We start from the raw sequence: 22,010 nt of genomic DNA, 5'->3' as shown, positions 1-22,010 counted from the left end.
ATATCCCTTCCTTAATAAACTTTGCTACTTTTACTTCCCACTACTAAAAAAAAAAAAAAAAGAAGAAAGAAAGATTTGCTATTGGATGAGTCAGCTTACTGTGCTTTCTTACACTTTGAAATAGCTTGATAACAAAAGAAGGCTTTGTTCCAAGTAAGTTATACATAACATACTAAGAAATAAAACTATGTACAAAGCTTTCTTTATCCCCTTTAGAGGGTCTAGTTTACTCATATCTCCTCTTATTTCCTCATCGCTATAACAATCCAAAGTAGTTATATCTGTATTCATTTAGAACGATACTCAATATTTATAAGTATTAGTTATTTTTCATTCCTGATCCATGTTGTATATTATGATGTTTTTTCATTCAAGGTCTTCTCTTGAGAATGGGAAGGAGAATATAGTACTTGTATCATGGAAACAATTTTCTTAAAAGTTTTCTGTTTACCTACTTCCATTTGTTCTCCAGTGCTCCATGGTTAAGACGTCAGAAAAGTGATTTCTTCAATTTCCTTTCCTTGGTTATTTTTCCCGTTCATTGGTGCTAATCGGGAGGATGGCAACATGGCTATCACCTTACACTTTGTTTTCTCATCATTTTGGGAACTCTCTTACCTTTCATATTTGTTGATCTTATTTTTTGGATCTGCATACTTTTTAAAATTTTTTTGGTGGGTTTCTTCATTTTTATGAAGTGTATTTTCTTATAGTTTCCTAAGTGTATGCACAAAGGAAGCAAAACTTGGTTTTCTATGTTACATTAATTGGTAATGTGGATGGTTATATAATGTTATATTGAAAAATCACTCTGCTTCTGGATTTTTAAATGCATTGGTCCATTATCTTCTAGTTTTCAGTAATGCTATAAATAAACTCAATGTTATTTTCTTTTCTAAAACCTGAGTTCTGTAAGGCATATCGTATGTGATGTATGCTAATCTTAAAAGTAAGGCTTGATGGATTTTTACATATAGCTGGAGCGACCTGTTGAGGTTAAGGCTACATACAATAATTCTAGTGCCTGAGAAGGCTTCCTTCACTGTAAATCATTCTTAGCTCCTCAACCAAACTGCTATTCTTGTAGGACCCCAAAAGCGGTGTCCTCTTGTGACGACCCCAGAAACACAGACTCCAGACCAGACGATGCAATAGAGCAGGAGGTAATTTTTATTTCATTTGCGCAAATGGGCCCCCTACTGCTGCAAGCAGCGAGCAAGCGAGAGGAGCCCCGAACAATCATTTTACACAGTTTTTAAAGGGCAAAACCACAAAATTAACATACTATAGGGTGGCGTAAGTTTATTGGGCAACTACAAGGGGAGGAGGTCGTCGAGGAGGAGGAGAAACAGGGGGCTACGTGCCCTACGTGTCTAAGCTTGGATATGGGGAGGGGGTCCTTGAAGAGCAGAAAGGGGTGGCTACGTGCCCTACGTGTCTCCTGCGTGTCTCGCGGTTTCTTTGTTAAGCTTGAACAAGCACAGGGGAGGGGGCTTAGGTGCATACCAGGATGTTCTGTCGCCCTTATCTCTGGCTAGTAGCCCTTATCTCTGGCTAGTAGCCCTTATCTCTGGCTAGTAGCTATCTGCTTTCTCTGTGAACTTAGTTTACTCCCCATTTCCCAGGACTGTTTTATTAAGGCCATTTTATGGCGGCTCTCGGCCGCTCCTTTCATTCCCCCATTTTCTCTTTGAACTAATTTTAATCCTAAAATTGTGTGCCCGTTAATGAGGGGTTTCAATATGGTCACTAGTGGCCAGGGCTTGATACTGTTGCGTGAGGACTAATGCCTGTACGGTGGACAGCCTGTCCCTAACAAACTGGAGTAATCGGTTTATAATGCATGGCCCGAAGGTCAGGATTAGAAACAGGATAATGAGGGGACCCGCTATGGTGGAGAGCAAGGTTGTCAACCAGGGCGACCTGTTATACCATCCTTCAAACCAGCTCTGAGTCTGTTCCCTTTCTCGTCGTCTTTTTTCTAGCCGCTCTCTTAGTTTGGCTAGAGAATCTTTTACTACCCCGGAGTGGTCTATATAGAAGCAGCATTCTTCCTTGAGGGCAGCACATAACCCTCCTTCTTTTAGGAACAACAGGTCCAAGCCCCTACGATTTTGGAGTACTACCTCTGAGAGGGAGGTGAGGGACTCTTGTAGTCGTTGGAGGTTTTGTTCTACCTCCATGATGTCCGCGTCCACCACCTGTTGAAGGATTGCCAGCCCGCTGTTCCCCTGGGTTAGGGCGGCCGTCCCTGTGCCCAGCCCAGTGGCCGCCACCCCAAAACTCAGTAGAACTGCTAGGGTCACGGAGGCCGGCTCCCTACGGAATCTAGTTATAGTGCTGTCATACCGCTCCTCAAGTGTGTTTTCCGGGTGGTAAATCACCTTCGGGACAACTGTTACCAGGACACAGAAGTCCCCGGTCCCGTTGAGAACATTGGTGGACACACAGGGAGTGAGGCCGCGAGAGCATGCCCACCAAGTTCCGGGGGGTGGCACCAGGTACGAGTTCTGGTCCACCAGGGAGGGGTTGGTAGTGGTGTTGCAGAGGCGCTGGTAGGCCGAGGGTGGGTTTCCGACACAGGTTCCCCTCCCCGAGACTTCTGCCAAGGTTACTAGGGGGTTAGCAGCAGGGCACTGCCGATGGGACGAGGAGGTATTGTAGTGTGGGGAGCAAACCGGACTAGACTGAGTTACTGGAATTAAGACTTATTCTATGCATCTGCTCTCCCACAATATGGCGCTGGGAGAGAAGTAAACAGCTTCCGCACAGCTGCCTCCAGTTCAACTAATAAACTGTAGGACTTGCTCCTGATTGGAGAGCAGCGTACTCGGCGTGTGGGCAGCCGAGTTAGGATTGGCGGAGGAGGACTATAAAGGAGGAGAGAGACGGCATGCACCGGGAACATCTATGGGGAACATCTAGCTGAAGGAACACCTGTGCAGCCCCCGAGTAGAGCCGGCCGGCGGTGTGCCGCTCCCCTGCGGAAGTGGGGAATGCGGCCAGGGGGAACTGCCCTTCCACGGAGGTGGAAGGGATAGTAGCCAACCCGGGAAGAACCAGCAGCAAACCCGGGGAGGGCCGAGCAGACGAAAGAACAGCGCAGGGTCCTGTGTCGTTCCTCCACGAAGAGGGGGAGCGACATAATGGTGCCGTGACTCGGATAGGAAACCTGACTCGGATAGGAAACCTAGGACGGATATGAAACTTAGGAGGGAAGAAACGGGAAGAACTGGGAAAATATCGGAGAGAGAAACTAGCAAACAGCCTAGGGAAAATATCGGAGAGAGAGACTAGCAAACAGCCTAGGGAAAAGCCGGACGAAAGAGGTGCCGGAGGAAGCTGTTGAAAGCCTAGGCATAGACTCGGATACGGACTACGGGGGGAAGCTGGGAGAAATCTCTAAGGTCGAAAGCGAAAGTGAAAGCTAGAACAAACAGACTCGGATGCGGACTGTGGGGAGAGGCCAGGAGAAATGAAGGAGGAATATTGTTGGAGGAAAGCTTGGGGAAACATACCGGGTAGAGAAAAATGTTAGAGAAATTGAAGCCGCGGGGGGCAGGCCAAGGCGGACACGAAAGCCACTTTGGGATTCTCAAGTTAGCCCGGGAATAGGGGGCGAAAAGTTGAAACCAGAAGCTGAAACGTAAGCCAGGTTGGGATCCGTCTGGTTAGCCCGGGGAGCAAAGGACGGGAAGCCAAACCGTGGGGCGGAGACGTATGCTGGGTTGAATTCGCCAGGCTAGCCCGGGGAACTTAGATTGAATGCTAGTGGCGGACACGTAAGCTACGCTGTGTTACTTGCGGAAGCCGCCGCGTGCAGAGAGAGCGTGCGGGGCACAAGTAGATAGGGAACGGGGCTGGCGTGAGGCCGTGGTGCAGACGCGAAGGGCGTGGAGACCGCGGAGTGCGCGAAGCCAAGCCGCGCAAAGCCGGGAAGCTGCGCAGATGAAAGAGGCGCGGGCTGAAGCGGCTCAGCTGGGAAGCCGCCGAGAAGTAGCCTCGGGGCGGGCACCGGGAAGCTGCAGGGATAAGAGAAATAGAAGTTTAGAAGCAAAGTGAGAGAAATAGGAATGCTGGAAGATAGAAGTAAAATGGGAGAAATAGGAATGCCCGGAGATAGAGAAATAAGAAATAGAAAGGCCTCCCTACAACACTGCAATGTGAGAGCTTGGATTCGGTCTGCCTGATTAAGTGAGGCGATGAGCACGATGAGCACCTGCGGCGGCTAGCAGCTTATGCACTGCAGGTCACCGAAGACAGGCACGAATTAACATCAGTAAGGCTTCCCCACAATGCAACAATTAGGAGGCTTGGATTCGGTCTGCCTGATTTAAGGCGGTAAGCACCAGCAAGCAGCTCGACCAAAGCATGAGCTGCAGGTCACCGAAGATAGGCACAAACCAACACTAATAAGTCTCCCCCACAATAAGGCAATGAGAAGGCTTGGATTCGGTTTGCCTGTTAGGTTTTGTAAGCCCCTGCGGGCAGAGCAGAGCATGCGCTGCAGGGCACCGAACACAGGCACGCATCAGCGCCTAAAAACCTCCTCACAACATGGCGAAGAGAGGACCCGGATTCGGTTTTCCTGATTGATAGGACTTGTAAGAGCCTGTGGCAACTCTAGCAAGTAGAGCAGAGTGTGTGCCGCGGGACACCGAAGACAGGCGTGTATCAACGCCAAAAATAAAAAGAAAGGGGGATCTGTGGGGAGCAAACCGGACTAGACTGAGTTACTGGAATTAAGACTTATTCTATGCATCTGCTCTCCCACAATATGGCGCTGGGAGAGAAGTAAACAGCTTCCGCACAGCTGCCTCCAGTTCAACTAATAAACTGTAGGACTTGCTCCTGATTGGAGAGCAGCGTACTCGGCGTGTGGGCAGCCGAGTTAGGATTGGCGGAGGAGGACTATAAAGGAGGAGAGAGACGGCATGCACCGGGAACATCTATGGGGAACATCTAGCTGAAGGAACACCTGTGCAGCCCCCGAGTAGAGCCGGCCGGCGGTGTGCCGCTCCCCTGCGGAAGTGGGGAATGCGGCCAGGGGGAACTGCCCTTCCACGGAGGTGGAAGGGATAGTAGCCAACCCGGGAAGAACCAGCAGCAAACCCGGGGAGGGCCGAGCAGACGAAAGAACAGCGCAGGGTCCTGTGTCGTTCCTCCACGAAGAGGGGGAGCGACATTGTAGGTTCTAACGACCGCTATTCCCTCATAGTAGGGCGGGCTTGCGGACAAGCATAACCAGCAGGGGTCGGTCAGGTCAGGGTGAGACTGATTCATTGCCGTAAAGGCACCCCGTATTAGCAACATTGCTCTTTCTCCTGCAGGTAACCTTGCGGGGGGAGCCGGTGGCCTCGTCCTCTTAGGGGTCGGCGTTGGTGAGCCTATTCCCTTAGAGGCCGGCTGCTTGGTTGTCTTAAGCCGAGGGTGGCTCGGTCGGTAGGCGGGGGCTAGAGCCCTGTTAGGCCCTACCGGTAGGGGGTCGGGAGAGGTGATTTTTAGTCTAATTTTGAACCAGAATCCAAAATCGTAGCCCGTGGCATAGAACCGCAGTCCCCATACCCTACCCTTTATCCAGTTGGGTAGAGTGTTGTACTCCTTGCCCCTAGGGGTAAAGGTGATGTTAAGGGGGACGCACTTCCCCTTGTCACATTCCTTTTTTGTTTTACACCCTTCCCTTCCTGCGGAGGTAAAATTTCGCTGCACAACAATCCACTCCCCAGTGCTGAAGGGCTTCCAGTAAGTTTCTCCAGTAGTCTCACACCCCCAAGCCGCGCAGTACAAAGATTCCGATCCCCCGCATTTAAAGACCTGTTTTCTACTCCTATCATCTTTGGGGCACACATAAAATTCCAGTTGACGTAAGCGGCATCGTTTGTCTGGGGTCCTGCAGCTGGCCTGAAGGTCACTGGGGAGATGGATAGTTGGCCAACCCTGATTGTCGCCCCATTCCGGGACGTGGTCTAGATCAGGCAGGTCCCATGTATCCACCCCTATGATAATATTGCATACATCGGGATAAAGGGAGGGCCACCACGTTCCCGGTACTTGAGTGTCACTGGTCGACCAGGCCACACTACCCGAAGGAGAGATCACCTCCCAGGTGAGCTTCTGTGGCTCGTGGGGGTTAGAAAGGGACGAGTTGGATAAGGTGAAACTGAGACTGGGGCGAATCATAAGCAGTGCAGGGGACAGGCTAAAGATTACAAACATTAGGCAGCTTTTAAAAGTCTTATCTTGAGGGGGTTTTGAGTACGTTGGAGTGTCCATTTGGCTGAGTCGTCCGCGGGGCCTTCTCCCTCCGGCGGTGCCCTCTTGAGGTGCGAAATGTGAACCCAAGTGGCAATCCCGTCGACTTTCACTGCAGTGGGTGTCGTCAGCAGCACCGTGTAGGGTCCCTTCCAACGCGGCTCAAGGGTCCTGGACTGATGTCTGCGGACATACACCGAATCTCCGATCTGGAAAGGGTGTGGCACTGTAGGGCACTTGGATTGGTACACTGCCGCTAGAGGTTCCCACACGTGCTTTTGAATCAGCTGCAGAGCTCTCAGCCGGGTCTGCAGACTGGGGGAAGTGACATAAGAGTCAATACTGGGCCCCAATAAGTCAGCTATTGGGGGAGGGCCCCCATACAATATTTCATATGGAGTCAACCCTAACGTGGAGGGAGTGTTGCGGGCCCGAAATAGAGCCATCGGTAATAACTCGACCCAGTCTTTAGCGCCAGTCTCCATCATTAATTTGGTTAAGGTCTCCTTAATTGTTCTGTTCATGCGCTCTACCTGTCCTGAACTCTGGGGTCTGTATGCGCAATGCAATTTCCAATCAATCCCCAGCACCTTGGCCACCAACTGACTTACCCGGGAGACAAAGGCCGGCCCATTATCGGATCCCAGTACCTTAGGCAGGCCAAACCGCGGAAAGATTTCTTCCAAGATTTTCTTGACCACCACCTGCGCTGTTTCCTTCTTTACCGGAAAAGCCTCTGTCCAGCCGGAAAAAGTGTCTACAAATACTAGGAGATACTTAATTCCATACCTACCGGGACGAATTTCGGTAAAATCCACCTCCCAGTTTGTTCCCGGGCGTGCCCCTCGCATCCTTGCTCCTTCTGGTACTTTAAGACACTTTGGATTTACTTTTGCACAAGGAACACAGGATTCTGTTGCTTGTTTTACTAGTGAGTTCAGTCCTATTATGAAATAGGTTAGCTCCTCTCTGTCCAGTAGGGCCTTTAACTTTTTATGCCCCAAGTGGGTCCATCTATGGAGGTCTTTTATGAGGTCCTTGGCTTCCTTTCTTGGTAATACTGTTTTCCCCTGGATCTCCCAGACCTTACGCTGGCCGTTGTACGCGCCTCCCAGTCTTTGGATGGCTGTCACATCTTGCTCCGAATATGACCACCCCGGGTTATTTGAGGTTTCAGATGACTGCGTTACCAGAGTGACGCTGTCCAGGGCTCTTGTTCTAGCTACCTCATCCGCCATTCTATTCCCTTTGGCCACTGCGTCATCTCCTTTCTGGTGACCTGGGCAGTGGATGATGCTCACTTTCTTAGGAAGGTGGAGGGCTTGTAGGAGGTCTAGGATCTCCTGCTTATTTTTAATGTCCTTGCCCCCTGAGGTTAACAACCCTCTCCTCCGATATATTTCCCCATGTATATGCGCTGTGGCAAAGGCATAACGGCTGTCTGTATAAATATTTACTCTCCGATTCTCAGCGGCACGAAGTGCTTGGGTGAGGGCCACAAGTTCAGCCTTCTGTGCCGAAGTCCCTGGGGGCAGAGCAGAGGCCCATATGACAGTTTCCCCGTCAACCACCGCCGCCCCTGCCTTTCTCTCACCTTGGTGCAAGAAGCTGCTCCCGTCCGTATACCAGGTGACTGCGTCTGACAGGGGTAGATCGGTCAGGTCCTCTCGGGTCCCGTGCACTTCGGCTAACACTTGGTGGCAGTCGTGGTCGACTTGTGATTCAGACCCCGGCTCAGGAAGCAGGGTGGCCGGGTTGAGCGAGGCAGCAGTCCCATACCGGACCCGTTCAGGGTTGAGCAGCATGGCCTGGTAGTGGGTGACCCTGGCGTTCGAGAGCCATCTATCTGGCGGTTGGCGGATGACGGCCTCGATGGCATGGGGTGCCACTATGGTGAGTGGTTGCCCCAAAGTCAATTTGTCCGAGTCTTTCACCAAGACGGCCACAGCCGCAATCATGCGGAGGCAAGGGGGCCACCCCGAGGCGACACTGTCCAGTTTCTTTGAAAAATACGCCACAGGTCTTTTCCAGGGCCCCAAATTCTGAGTCAAGACACCCTTTGCCATTCCCCCTTTTTCATCCACATAGAGGGTAAAGGGCTTAGCGGGGTCCGGGAGGCTTAATGCAGGGGCCTCCAAGAGGGCCCGTTTTATTCTGTCAAAAGCTAATTGTTGTTCCCTTCCCCAGATGAACGGGGAATTTGTCCTGGTTAGGGGGTACAGGGATGCTGCCATCTCCGCAAAACCCGGTATCCAGAGGCGGCAGAAACCGGCGCTGCCCAAGAACTCCCTGAGGTGACGAGCATTTTTAGGCGGCGGAATGAGCGCTACAGCCTTTTTCCGTTCCTCAGTCAGCCACCTCCGACCCCCCTCCAATACGTAGCCTAGGTAGGTCACGCGTTGGGTGCAAAGTTGGGCCTTTTTCGTGGAAGCCCTGTATCCTAGCTCTCCCAGCCTACAGAGTAGGGCCTCCGTACCTCTGGTGCAACCCTGCTCAGTCTCTGCAGCTAACAATAGGTCATCCACGTATTGTAGGAGAGTCAACTCTGGGTGGCTTACCCGGAAGTCCGCCAAGTCCTGGTGTAGGGCTTCATCAAACAGCGTAGGGGAGTTCTTGAACCCTTGGGGAAGCCTGGTCCACGTTAGTTGTCCCGAAAACCCAGTCTCCGGGTCTTTCCACTCGAAGGCAAAGAGAGGTTGACTCTGGGGACTCAGTCTTAGGCAAAAGAAGGCATCTTTCAAGTCAAGCACCGTATACCAAGTTCGGGTCGGGGGCAGGGTGCTCAACAGGTTGTATGGGTTAGGGACCGTGGGGTGAATGTCCTCAGCCCTACGGTTTACTTCCCGTAGGTCTTGCACTGGCCTGTAATCATTAGAGCCAGGCTTTTTGACTGGTAACAAAGGGGTGTTCCAAGGTGACTGACAAGGTCTCAATATGCCCAGTTTTATCAGTCTCTGTATGTGTGGTCGAATTCCATCCTTCGCCTCCGCAGCCATAGGGTATTGGCGGATTGATACGGGAGTGGCCGTGGGCTTTAGGTTTACTATCACCGGGGGCTGTCTGATAGCCAGCCCTACTCCTCCCGTTTCCGCCCAAGACTGGGGGAATTTAGTAAGCCATTCAGATGTTACTTGGGGCTGAGCTGATAAGGGGCTCTCGTGAAGGCAGTGTTCATCTTCCAGCTGGAGGGTCAACACATGGAGGGGTTGGCCTGCGGGGCCGACTACTGTGGCTCCCTTGTCCTGGAAATGGATCTGGGCCCCAACCTTTGAGAGCAGATCCCTTCCCAGCAGGGGGTATGGGCAGTCCGGTACTAGTAGAAACGAATGCGTGACCCGCCCTGTTGCCAGGTCGACTTTACGCTCAGTAGTCCATTTGTACAGTTTTCCTCCAGTGGCCCCCTGGACCCATGATGTCTTGGAACTAAGGGGGCCTCCGGCCGTTGTGAGGACTGAATGTTGGGCTCCCGTATCGACCAGGAAGGTGACTGGCCGGCCTCCCACTTTTAGAGTTACCCGGGGCTCAGGGGGAGGCGCCTGGCCCTGACCTACCTAGTCGTCGTCTTCCAGCGCCAAGACGGGCATCGCTCTCCGCTGGCGCTTTGGCTGTCCTTTGTTCGGGCAATCCTTAGCCCAGTGTCCTCTTTCTTTGCAGTATGCGCACTGGTCTCGGTCCAACCGCGGCCTCCGTTTGTCTCCCAGGTCCCTATCTTGTCTACCTTTAGTCTGCTCTGGTCCTGTGACTGCGGTGGCTAGGATTTTAACTAAGTCCTTGTTCCTTTTTTTATCCCTCTGGTCTTCCCTACGTTCCTGTTCTCTGCGTAACCTCTCTTCTCTTTCCTCCTTTGTTTCTCTTTTATTGAAAATCTTTTCTGCCTCCTTAACTAGGTCCTGCAGTGTATACCCCTGCAACCCCTCCAGCCTCTGTAGCCTTGTGCGGATGTCCGGGGCCGATTGTCCAATGAAGGACATGATTACATCGGCCTGCCGGTCAGGGGCCTGTGGGTCAAAGGGAGTATACATTCTGTATCCTTCCATTAGCCTTTCTAAAAATCCTGCCGGAGTTTCCTCACTACCCTGCACAATCGCACGTACCTTGGCCAAATTGGTGGGGCGCCTTCCTGCCCCTCGGAGCCCTGTCAGGAGAACCTGGCGGTAGAGACGGAGTCGCTCCCTACCCGCTGTCGTATTGAAATCCCAATTAGGTCGAGTCAGCGGGAACACCTCATCAATCTCGTTAGGTAGCTGAGTGGGGCGGCCGTCATCCCCCGGCACATTTTTGCGGGCTTCTGTGAAAACCCGCTGCCGCTCTTCCGTGGTCAGGAGGGCCTGTAAAAGCTGCTGACAGTCATCCCAAGTGGGTTGGTGAGTTAACAAAATCGACTCGATCAGTCCCGTGAGGGCCTGCGGGTCCTGCGAAAATGGGGGGTTGTGGGTTTTCCAGTTGTAGAGATCTGACGCGGAGAATGGCCAATACTGAAGCTCCCCCCCCACCGAACGCAATGGGAGTGCCTGGGATGCTGCCCAAAATTCCCCACCCCCCTTCTGCTCTCGGCGAAGACGCAGGCGGGTATTTGGTGGTGAGGGGTCTCGTAGGGAAATGGGTTGTGGTTCCCTTGATTCTTGGACTGTAGAGTCCGGGAACGGGGCAGAGGGAGACATCTCCCTCAACGCTGGACGGTTGTATGGCGGTGGGGGATCCATAAGGAGGAGGTCCTCCTGTCCATCCGAAAGGACGGGTGGACATGCGGATTTTAATGGTTGGAGTTCTTTTAGGGGATAAAGATCTGAGGTTGGCGGGGGACCTTGTACTGGGGTCTCTGCTGGAGCGGGGGTCAAGGGAGCTGAGGAGGGAAGCGGGGGAAGCCTGGAACTCTTATCAGCTTCCTCCTTATCTTTCTGCTGGCGGTCTTTTGTGTCTCCATGTGCGATGAAAGGCTTAACCCACCGCGGGGGCTTCCGGGTCAAGTCTTCCCACACCGTAACATAGGGTACTTGTTCTGGACGTCCCCCTTCACCCTTACAGCAGACTCGGTCTTTAATCTGCAAAATTAAGTCAAGGTTAAAGGTTCCGTCTTTCGGCCACCCAACACCGAAAGTGGGCCATTCGGAGGTGCAAAGCGTCACCCACTCCTTTTTGCGGACTTCCATCGACAAACTGTGGGCGATCTCTCGAACCTCCTTCCAGTGTCCTAGAGTCAGGCTTAAAGGTGTCGTTAATTGTTGTCCCATGGCGACAGTTGGGGGAGACAGTAAAAAACAAAGAGAGACAAAAACAGCGACACACAGAACACAAATCACAAGCCGCGCGGCAACAGACCGAGACAAAACCGAAACTAAAATTTCAGAAGGGAGCGGCCGTCTGGCCAGGCTCTCCCCTGGAAGAAGGGAAATGCCCTCTTTCCCTCCTTCCCAGACCACCACTGGAGCGTCCTCCAGGGTTGAACCAGGGGTCTCAGGACACGTCTGTCTCCCCCACTGGTCCAGTCAGTACTGAGCCTGTACAGGCACCCCAGGACGGATTCCACGTCGCCCTGGCAGACAAAGACAAACAGTACAAACCACAATTACAATAATACACAAGTAAGCAAACTTACCTCCGTCAGGCCGATGGAGTGTGGGAGTCTGGGGTCCCCCAAATCCCGGACGAGCCCCCAAATGTAGGACCCCAAAAGCGGTGTCCTCTTGTGATGACCCCAGAAACACAGACTCCAGACCAGACGATGCAATAGAGCAGGAGGTAATTTTTATTTCATTTGCGCAAATGGGCCCCCTACTGCTGCAAGCAGCGAGCAAGCGAGAGGAGCCCCGAACAATCATTTTACACAGTTTTTAAAGGGCAAAACCACAAAATTAACATACCATAGGGTGGCGTAAGTTTATTGGGCAACTACAAGGGGAGGAGGTCGTCGAGGAGGAGGAGAAACAGGGGGCTACGTGCCCTACGTGTCTAAGCTTGGACAAGGGGAGGGGGTCCTTGAAGAGCAGAAAGGGGTGGCTACGTGCCCTACGTGTCTCCTGCGTGTCTCGCGGTTTCTTTGTTAAGCTTGAACAAGCACAGGGGAGGGGGCTTAGGTGCATACCAGGATGTTCTGTCGCCCTTATCTCTGGCTAGTAGCCCTTATCTCTGGCTAGTAGCTATCTGCTTTCTCTGTGAACTTAGTTTACTCCCCATTTCCCAGGACTGTTTTATTAAGGCCATTTTATGGCGGCTCTCGGCCGCTCCTTTCATTCTAGTTTCCATTTGTACACCTTTTACATGTTTTTGAACATCATGTAAAAGGATTCGTATAGTAAATAGTATTTTATATTTGGCTTAGTATGCTCTACATCATGCCTCTGGGATTCATCTATGTAGTTGCATGTGGCAATAGTTGATTTTTTAAGTAGCTGAATTTAGTGCTGTTCTTGATGAGTGTGATAGACGTTCACATTGTTGTACTTTTATGAATAAAGATGATATGAGCATCTTGTGCATATTTTTTATCATTCTCAATCTTAGCATGTTCTTGTTTCTCCATCTGGAAACTTTTAGGTTACATGCTTTTTTTCTTTAATATTAATAAATTTTGTTATTTTGTACCTTAGTGTACATTTCTAATTTTCTTTATACTTTGCAATTATCAATCTCTTCCACTTGTGTGGTCCTAGCAAACTTTCTTATAATGTTTCTACACTTGATCTTAGCCAAAAGGCCAAGAAGCTATATAATGTTTCTTTGACAATATCTTCCCTTGCATTTTTTTCTGTGATTTTTACAACTTCTACCAATCAAATTTTAGATTTCTTGATCTTATCCTTTGATTTGCATTTTTCTATGCTATTGGCCCCTTGTATCTTTTTGTTCTCTTTCATGTGAGATTTCCAAAACTTACTTTTTTATCTAACATTCAAAAATTTATCTTCAGTATATTTTCAGTTTTCAAGGGTTCTTTCTGTTCTCTTCAATTTCTTGGGGACAGAATGAGAAACACAGATTAGTTCCCTGTTGTCTCATACCTGGAATCTCACTTAGTCCTTGTCTTAATCTGTTTAGAACAGAATACCGTGGAATGTGTGGCTTACACACAGTAGTGGTTTATTTCTCACAGATCCAGAGGTTAAGAAGTCCGAGGTGAATGTGCTGGCAAGTTCAGTGTCTGTGAGGCCCGTTCTGTGTTCTGCTTTATGGTCATCGTGCAGCTCCTTTTTCAGGATACTCATCCTATTCAGGAGGGCGCTGTCTCAGGACCTCTCACTGGGGACTTGGCTTCAGTGTGCGAATTGGGTAGGGGAGCGCATTCAAGACCTAGCTATCCCCCTATTTTCTTCTTTGTATCTCACCCCCATTCTTTACTGTGTCTGGCATGCAGGAGTCTGATTCCCTCAAGGTTTTATTTTTCAGTTGAATTGAATGTTGATTTTCTCTCTTCCTAACTGAGTGCAGGAAGGACCTGTGCCTGGTTCTGCAGGGTGAGGCAGTACTTGAAGTCCAGTTATTCTACATATACACTGTTAACCCACGTCTCTGTATTAATGGTTAGACATCACCTTGACCTTGTGTGTTCTTGATTCTTCCACATTCTGAGGTTATCCAGGTCCCTGTGGGTCTATTGGCATACATCTCATTGATATTCCATTCTGTAAACTCTTAGGCAATAGCTTCTTCTGTTTTACTAAGTCATCTGCTTTTCATCTTCCAAATGAGAGTTTTATTTACTGTTGTCTCTCTTTGTTTTCTTGGTTCTTGTATTTTTATAGCTTTTTACTCCATTAACCATCATTTTATTGAAATTCTATGAAGGAGAAGAGAAAGTATATAGCCTCAGACATATGTCAAAATACATGTGGGTTAGCTTTGTATCTCTGGTCAATTGCTACCATATCATCAATATTTATCTATTTTTTATAAATTTATAATTTTTTATATTTCCTTTTTATCTTTTTTGCCTCATAGTTAGTATGGGCAAGATTTTACATTTAAAGTAAATAAAGGGATTAATTATGGGAATCTAGATAAGAAGATAGTGATCTCTAATAACCTGCAAGCATTTATTAATACAACTCATATCAAACCGATTTCCTATTTTTTTGTTATTGGTCCAGACCTGTGTAACTTTCTCTGTTTCTACAAAAATTATACTGTTCTGGGGCTGGTTCTGTGGTATAGTGGGTTGGGCATCTGCCTGAGGTGCTGACATCCCATTTGGGTAACAGTTCGGGTTCTGGCTGCTCCACTTCCAATCCAATTCCCTGCTGATGGCCTGAGAGGGAAGTGGAAGATGGCCCAATTTCCTATGCTCTTGCATGCACGTGGGAGACCCAGAGGAAGTTCCTGGCTTCGGATCAGCCCAACTCTGGCTGTTGTGGCCATTTGGAGAGTGAACCAGTGGATGGAAGACTTATCTGTCTCTCCCTCTTTCTGTAACTGTGCCTCTCAAGTAACATAAATCAATCTTTTAAAAATTATACTATTCCTTTTGTTAAAAAGCTGAGCCTGAGAATTGCTAACTCCTCAATTTTAACTTTGAATTCCTTGCATTAACATAAAAATTATTTTTGAATCAAATGAACAGGATAAGTTTTGCTGTATAGCAATGAAGAGACCATTCTTGCATATAAAACATTATACTTCATCAATACATATAGTTTAGGATCCAAGCGTGTGAGAAAATGGCTAAAGGTCATTGTAATGCATACATTCCTACAGGGCTCAGTTTTGTCATAATCAATTTGATAATTAGAGAAAATCTCAGTGGAAGACAATATATTTGACTTTCATTAATAAACAGCTTATAGGGGGCCGGCGCTGTGGCTCACTTGGTTAATCCTCTTCCTAAAGCGCCAGCATCCCATATGGGCGCTGGTACTAGTCCCGGCTGTTTCTCTTCCAGTCCAGCTCTCTGCTGTGGCCTGGGAAGACAGTGGAGGATGGCCCAAGTGTGTGGGCCCCTGCACCCGCATGGGAGACTGGGAGGAATCTCCCGGCTCCTGGCTTCAGATCTGCGCAGTTCCGGCTGTAGAGGCCATTTGGGGGGTGAACCAATGGAAGGAAGACCTTTCTCTCTGTCTCTCTCTCTCACTGTCTATAACTCTGCCTGTCAAATAAATAAATAAAAAAAAAAACCAGCTTACAGTAATGCATATTCTTAGGAATCCACATAATGGCTGAACATTTTTAGGTTTTAAATATATTCCTGCAATGCAAGTGTTTTCCCATTGTTTGAGATTTACAGTTGAGTCTCCAGAGATTTCAAAGAACATTTTGAAAGCTATTCTGAATATTAAATTTTGACATCTTGGAATTTTCTGCTATGTGGAAGGGCTAGATGGTATTTCACAAATATAATACACTTTGCTCCTAGTTTAGGAGTATTTTTCTGATTTGTAATAATATATATGCTTTGGAGATATCGTCTTCGTTTATTCCACAAAGAAATTAGTGTTATTAAAAATACAGGCGATGGCAAGGTGGCAGCTAAGTAAGATGTTAGAGATCTTGTTCACAGAGACACCAGTGTTTACGTTCACCTGTTTACGCACCAGTTCACCTTCACAAGAGCTGTGGAGCTAGGTGAGAAGCCTTAGCACCTTGTTTTAGCAGAACAGTGTGGACAAAACCTTCAAAGAAAGCAGGAAGGAAACAGTTGCCCAAGTCATCCCTGCCCCAGCTCCAACTAGCACCATGAGAAGAGAGATGCCTCCCACTCTGGAGAAGGGGAGTGAATTAAATCCAGTTTTGACCTGAACTCTGGTTCCAGGCTCCTTAACCTTTACCCCAGGGCCCATACCTGCAGGTGGTTTAAAGGAATAGTTTAAAGGAGACTTTAAACTCCTCTTAGCCAAAAAGGGTTCAACCTTTGCAAGACAGTGGAGGAGAAGGGCAGGAAAGGCAATTTATGACCTTAGAACTCAGAGTAGGTCCTGACTGTGTGATCCAGTGCCTGATAAAGGCTGTAGACTAGTGCTTAAAGAGGGAGCCGCTGGACTTGTCCTAGCATGGGAACTCTCTGCCCTGGTTGGACTGACGTTTTAATGTATGTCACCACCAGCCTCATGTGGACCTGGCATGCACCTGTGAGATTGCTCATGGCCTGTTCACCCAGCCTAGTGCCAGCCTGACGGACAAGGGGCTGCCTTCATCCCCTTCCCCAAGCAGAATTATGTTGTGGGACTCAGTGCCAGCCTGGCTGGTAAAACTCAACATTGGGCAGACATTAATGGCCCTCAACCTGAGGCCAGGGCCAGTGGACAGAACCTTTGGGCCTGTCCCAGTGCCAGGTGGAGTCCCATGGCTTCAGCTGATCTGACTTACATTCCAGCCAGAGACAACATGGCTAGTTGTAGCAACCCTTAGCAGTGAGTCCATCTCAGCCGCTGACAGTCCATAGCAGTGTGGGCTTTGGTCCTACTCCCATGATGCACTGGTTTGGGCAGGCTTTGGGTACCAGATGTGGTCTACGTGGTGTTCTTGGCAACATGAGTGGATCTAGTGGGGAGAAACCTGAACTCAGGGGTCACCGAGGCTGTGATGTTGCATTGGCAGTGGACTTGCAGCAGAGCTCAATTTAGGGCATCATCTGGAGCTAAAGTGTCAGAAGAGCAAATAGTTCAGAATTCTGGAAGGACAACCACAAATAAAGTCAGATTACAAAGACTAAAAAACCTACCTGTTTCTCAGACAATGTTATATACCCACAAGCATCAAGAACTCACACGAATCCAAAGGCAAAAAAAAAAAAAAAAAAAGCTGGAAACCAACTACCTCACATGAGACATTGTCAAATGCTCAGATGAAGAAGTTAAAATCACTCTTTTAAGGAAAATAAAGTATATGAAAAATCAAGAAAGCAGTCTCATTTCTAGTAACTATAAAAAAAAAACTAGAAATAAATCCTACCGAAGAGTAAAAGGATCTCTGCAATGAAAACAGTAAGACACTGGAATTGAAAGAAATTGAAGAGGACATAAAGAAATGGAAACACATCTCATGTTCATGGATTGGAAGAATCAATATCATTGAAATGTCATTTCTACCTAGTGATTTACAGGTTTGATACAAGAAAATACCAATGAAATTTTTCAAAAAACTAGAAAAAAACTACTAAAATTTATATAGAACTATAAGATGCTGAACCAAAGCAATCTTGAGCAAAACGAAACATGAAGACACACACATGCACACAATAGGAGGCATTAGACTTCTTGCCGTTAAAATATATTACAAAGCTATAATAATTAAAGCAGCATGAAAAATAAACACATAGACCAATGGAATAGAGTAGGGATCCTACGTATAAAACCATATGCCTAAACAAACCAGTTTTTCACAGTGGTGCTAACAATTTGTATAAGGGCCATCTTTTTAGTAAGTGGTGCTGGGAAAACTGGATGTCTACTTGCAGGACAAAACTAGACTTCCATCTCTTACCATGTGCAACACAAAGTTGATTAAAGACCTAAATGTAAGGCCTGAAATTTTGAAACTACTAGAAAAAAATATAAAAAATATAGGGGAAATATTTCTGGATATTGGAACGGACAGGGACTTTTTGGATCATACATACCACAAAAGTACAGGAAACAAAAGTAGACAGTTGGGATCTTATCAAACTAAAGACCTTCTCCATAGCAAAAGAAACAGTCATCAGAGTAAGTAGAAAATCTACATACAAAATGGAAGAAGACATTTATAAGCTATACATCTGATAAGGGATTAATAACCAGAATATATAAGGAACTCAACCCAACAGACATCAACCAAATAGTCCAATTGGAAAATGGGCAGCAGCTGTAAACAAACATTTCTCAAATAAACAAGTGGTCAACCAGGCTGCAGCAAAATGCTCAACATCACAAATCATCAGAGAAATGCAAATCAAAACTGCAGTGAGTTGACTTGGCTGCTATCAAATGACAAAAGATAGCAAGTGCTGGCCAGAATGTGGGAGAAAGAGAAGGTCTGGACTCCACTGGTGAGGATGTGAATTGGTACAGTCCTTGTGGAAAACAGGATGGGCGATTCCTCAAAAATTAAAAGCAGAGTGACTGTGTGACCCTGCAACTCCACTCTTGGGGATGTATCCAAGGGAAATGAAATCAGTCTGTCAAAGGCACATTTGTAGTCTCAGGTTTATTGCAGCACTATTCATAATAGCCAGGAAATGGAAGCAACCTAGGTGTCCATCAGCTGATGAATGGATAAAGGAAATGTGTATGTCCAAATAATAGAAAGCTGTTTAACCACAAACAAGAATGGAATCTTGTCGTTTGCAATAATGGGATAGAACTGGAGATCATTATGTTAAGTGAAATAAGACAAGTACCTCAAGATCTCACTGATGAGTGGAATACAAAAAAGCTGATCTTTTTTTTTTTTAAAGGTTAAGAGGATAATGATTGCTATCAAAGGCTGGAGAGAGTAAAGAAAAAGGAATGGTGGAGGAAAGTTGAATAATAGGTATAAATTATAGCTATAAAGAAGTAAGTCACTCTGGTATTGTGAAGTAGGGCAACTATAGATAATGAAAATGTGTATTTCTACAAAAAGAAAAAAACTATAAGGAGGTGTTAAATGATTGAGGTGAAGATATAATCACTCTGGACATTATACAGTGGATGCATGTACAGAAACATGGTACTAAAAATAAATACAAAATGCAAACTCATATTTAAAATTTTTTCAAATAAATGGAAAAATGTATAGTTCTTTTAAAAAATGATTTTGGGAATGAAACACTAGTAAAATAGGTCTCATGGGGCTTTAGAAGTTAGTTTACTGTTTCAGTTTCTCGTGGCTTTGCACACAGATAAATCTGGGTTATTCTAAGTTTTAGATCTCATTTGAAAGATTGGAGGTCTGGGGTTATAGTAAATACTACAAGGTTATGTAGCTAGTATCTAAACACATTGATGTCACTTTTCTCATGATTGTGATTTTGTAAAAATTAATATAGCTTGGAAACACTGTTATGATGTGTGAACCACACTCTGCTATTATTAAAGAAAATGGGAAGATCCATAGAGTTGTGAAAGAATTCAATCAAGATACTTTGGGAATTCCATAATTTTAGAAGTAAAATGGATTAGAACGAGTTTCATGTCTTTATACAGATTTTATTGGCCAGTAATACACAGAACACTGTGAAGTTGCCAATGTAAAATGATTTTTATATCATCCATTATTTACTTTTCAGGGACATTAAAAATACATAATAAGTATCTTGCAGTTTTATTGTGTAATGGATATTTAAATAGATTAACAAATTATAGTCTGATAGATACCATGGTAGAATTGCTTGAAAAAATTGTTTTATGCATCATAAAACTTTCAGTCTAGACTGTATTAAACAAGTTTATTTTTACCAGTTTTTTTCATTTCTTTCATCAGGTTACTGATAAGTAACTCTTAGTAATATTGCCTTGGGCTGCAAAGAACAAAAAAATCCAGATAAAAAATGCAAAACAAAAAAATTCTTTTCTCAGACAAGAACTCGATTGGTTCAGCAGGTTCACCAGGTTTGGTGAGTTTTCAAATTTGCTTTGTCAAGGCCCAAATTCTGGCCAAGAAGGGATGGGTTCCATATTGAACATTTCTTTTTTTCTTTTTTTTTAAGATTTATTTTTTATTTATTTGAAGGAGTTACAGAGAGAGGTAGAGACAGAGAGAGAGGTCTTCCATCTGCTGGGTCACTCCCCAGATGGCTGCAACAGCCAGAGCTGTGCCAATCAGGAGCCAGGGGCTTCCTCCGGGTCTCCCACGTGGGTGCAGGGGCCAGGGAATTGGACCATCTATCACTGCTATCAGAGAGCTGGATCAGAAGAGGAGCAGCCAGGACTAGAACCAGCGCCCATACGGGATGCCGGCACTTCAGGCCAGGGTGTTAAGCTGCTGTGCCACAGCGCTGGCCCGATATTGAATATTTTTTTAAAGAGCATCAACACCCTCTCCAGGACGGAGTTCTGGCACAGGTCCATGCTTAACTATTCAAAAAGCAAAACAAAACAAAACCCTCAGACATAATGATAATGATTTAGTGATTGGTGTTGACTTACCAGCGTTTCCAGCCTGGATCCTAAGGGAAGCTCATTAAGTCAGAGTCATGGGATATATGAATCCAGTGGCTTTGTGTTGAGAAGAGGAGAGAGCCTCTTGGAACTGGCCGTGAATTGTGTATATGCCTAGTAGTAGACCTTGGGCATCTGGTTCCCAGTTCCTAGACCAGGGCCTGCCTTCCTTGGTGTGCCCGGCCTTCTTCCTTCATGTGATTGTTCTCTCTTCCTCCCTCTTTCTCGATTTTTAAATGTTTTCATTTTCGCCTTTTGGCTCTAGACAGTCCTCTGATAATTCACGTGAACAGCACCACATACATATACATGGCCTTTATTGTATACATCACACACGGGTCTAGTTATTTTAAAATTCCTTTCAGATTTTCATCAAGTAATAAAAAAGAAATAAGGACAAACACTTGATGTGTTTAACTTTGTGTCTTCAGTGCCGTGAGTACTTGGTGCATGGTTGACACTTCATAGATTTCTGCAGAATCGAGGAATGGATAAAGCAAGGAGTCATCTAAAGTAGCTGAGCGTGGAAAGGTGACATATTTGGGAAGATAGTGGTGTACTGAATCTCACATCTTTTGGATGGAGAAAAAAATCCTAATGGAGACTATGAGATTAAATAGAAATATGACAAGGCAGAGGTTCAGTGGAACATGGCTGATATTATGTCATGTCTGGGGTTGGTAGGATATTCAAATAGAGATGCCTGTATAGTCAGTAGCTGATAATGAGTAATCGAAGCCAGAGATACAGATGTGGGGAAGCAAGTGGTCATCTAGTCGAGACTGGAGAAAGATGGTTGAGTACAGAAGCTTGGGAGAAGTGTCTATATTAAGGGAATAAGAAGATGAAGGTGTGTCAGTGAAGGAAGATGCTAAGGTATAATCAGAGACCTAATCAGAGAACCAGGAATTTTCAAACCACAAAAGGAAAAAAAAAAAGGCATGAAGTAAGAGGGGCAGAGCTATGGCACAAAATGCCACAAAGAAGACAAGGTGAAGATGTTCTGAAAAATGGTTATTGGGAATGGTGACTGCTGAGAGAAGAGTGACCATCAGGCTTTGATTACAGTGGATGCGAAACAGGTACATCAGCAAATGTGGAATTCGCATTTGAAAATGATGGGCCTAACGGACTGCTAATGGTTGTGTAGAAACCAAGGGAACCTCATTGGAGGTAGCTGTTTTTAGCAGAGAAGAGATGATTGTGACTCTAGGAAGAAGGAAGGAGGCAGAATGGAAAGAAAGCTAGCTCTCGTATATAAGTGCAGATCCTCTTACGTCTTGCTAAGAAGTTTGTATTTTTTCAGTCTTCATTGGTGTTCTGTTGTTGAAAATATCATGCATGCCTGAAAAAATCTCACTTTAATCTTGGCTACTTCAGTTGTAAAATGAGCCGATGTAAGTTTGGCTTGAAATATTTTTCTGTGTGGTTGGTGCTGTACTATAGTAGGTTAAGCCTCTGCCTTTGACACCAGCATCTCATATGGGTGTAGGTTCAAGTCCCATCTAATACACTTCTTTTTTTAAATGTTTATTTATTTATTTGAAAGTCAGAGTTACACAGATTCGACCACAACAGCCGGAGCTGCGGCGATCCGAAGCCAGGAGCCAGGAGCCAGGAGCTTCTTCTGGGTCTCCCACATGGGTGCAGGGGCCCAAGGACTTGAGCCATCTTCTGTTGCTTTCCCAGGCCATAGCAGAGAACTGGATCAGA

The 22,010-nt window shown here is 46.6% G+C and overlaps 1 protein-coding gene and 1 long non-coding RNA gene across 5 annotated transcripts in view; one reads left to right on the top strand and one right to left on the bottom strand.

The window, feature by feature from the left end:
* Positions 1-22,010, top strand: part of LOC149126411 (uncharacterized) — a 144,461-nt gene that overhangs the window by 103,613 nt on the left and 18,838 nt on the right. The window lies entirely within an intron of this gene.
* Positions 6,215-12,055, bottom strand: LOC149126412 (uncharacterized). The gene is given in 1 exon segment (XM_089332395.1): positions 6,215-12,055. A coding segment is annotated over 1 exon segment (5,268 nt). The 5' UTR covers positions 11,484-12,055; the 3' UTR covers position 6,215.

Source organism: Oryctolagus cuniculus, chromosome 5 (assembly GCF_051225735.1).
Source record: "Oryctolagus cuniculus isolate XC-2025 breed Fujian yellow rabbit chromosome 5, ASM5122573v1, whole genome shotgun sequence".
Taxonomy (NCBI): domain Eukaryota; kingdom Metazoa; phylum Chordata; class Mammalia; order Lagomorpha; family Leporidae; genus Oryctolagus; species Oryctolagus cuniculus.
Note: the sequence above shows the minus strand (reverse complement) of the source record. Positions and strands in the feature narration are given on the sequence as shown.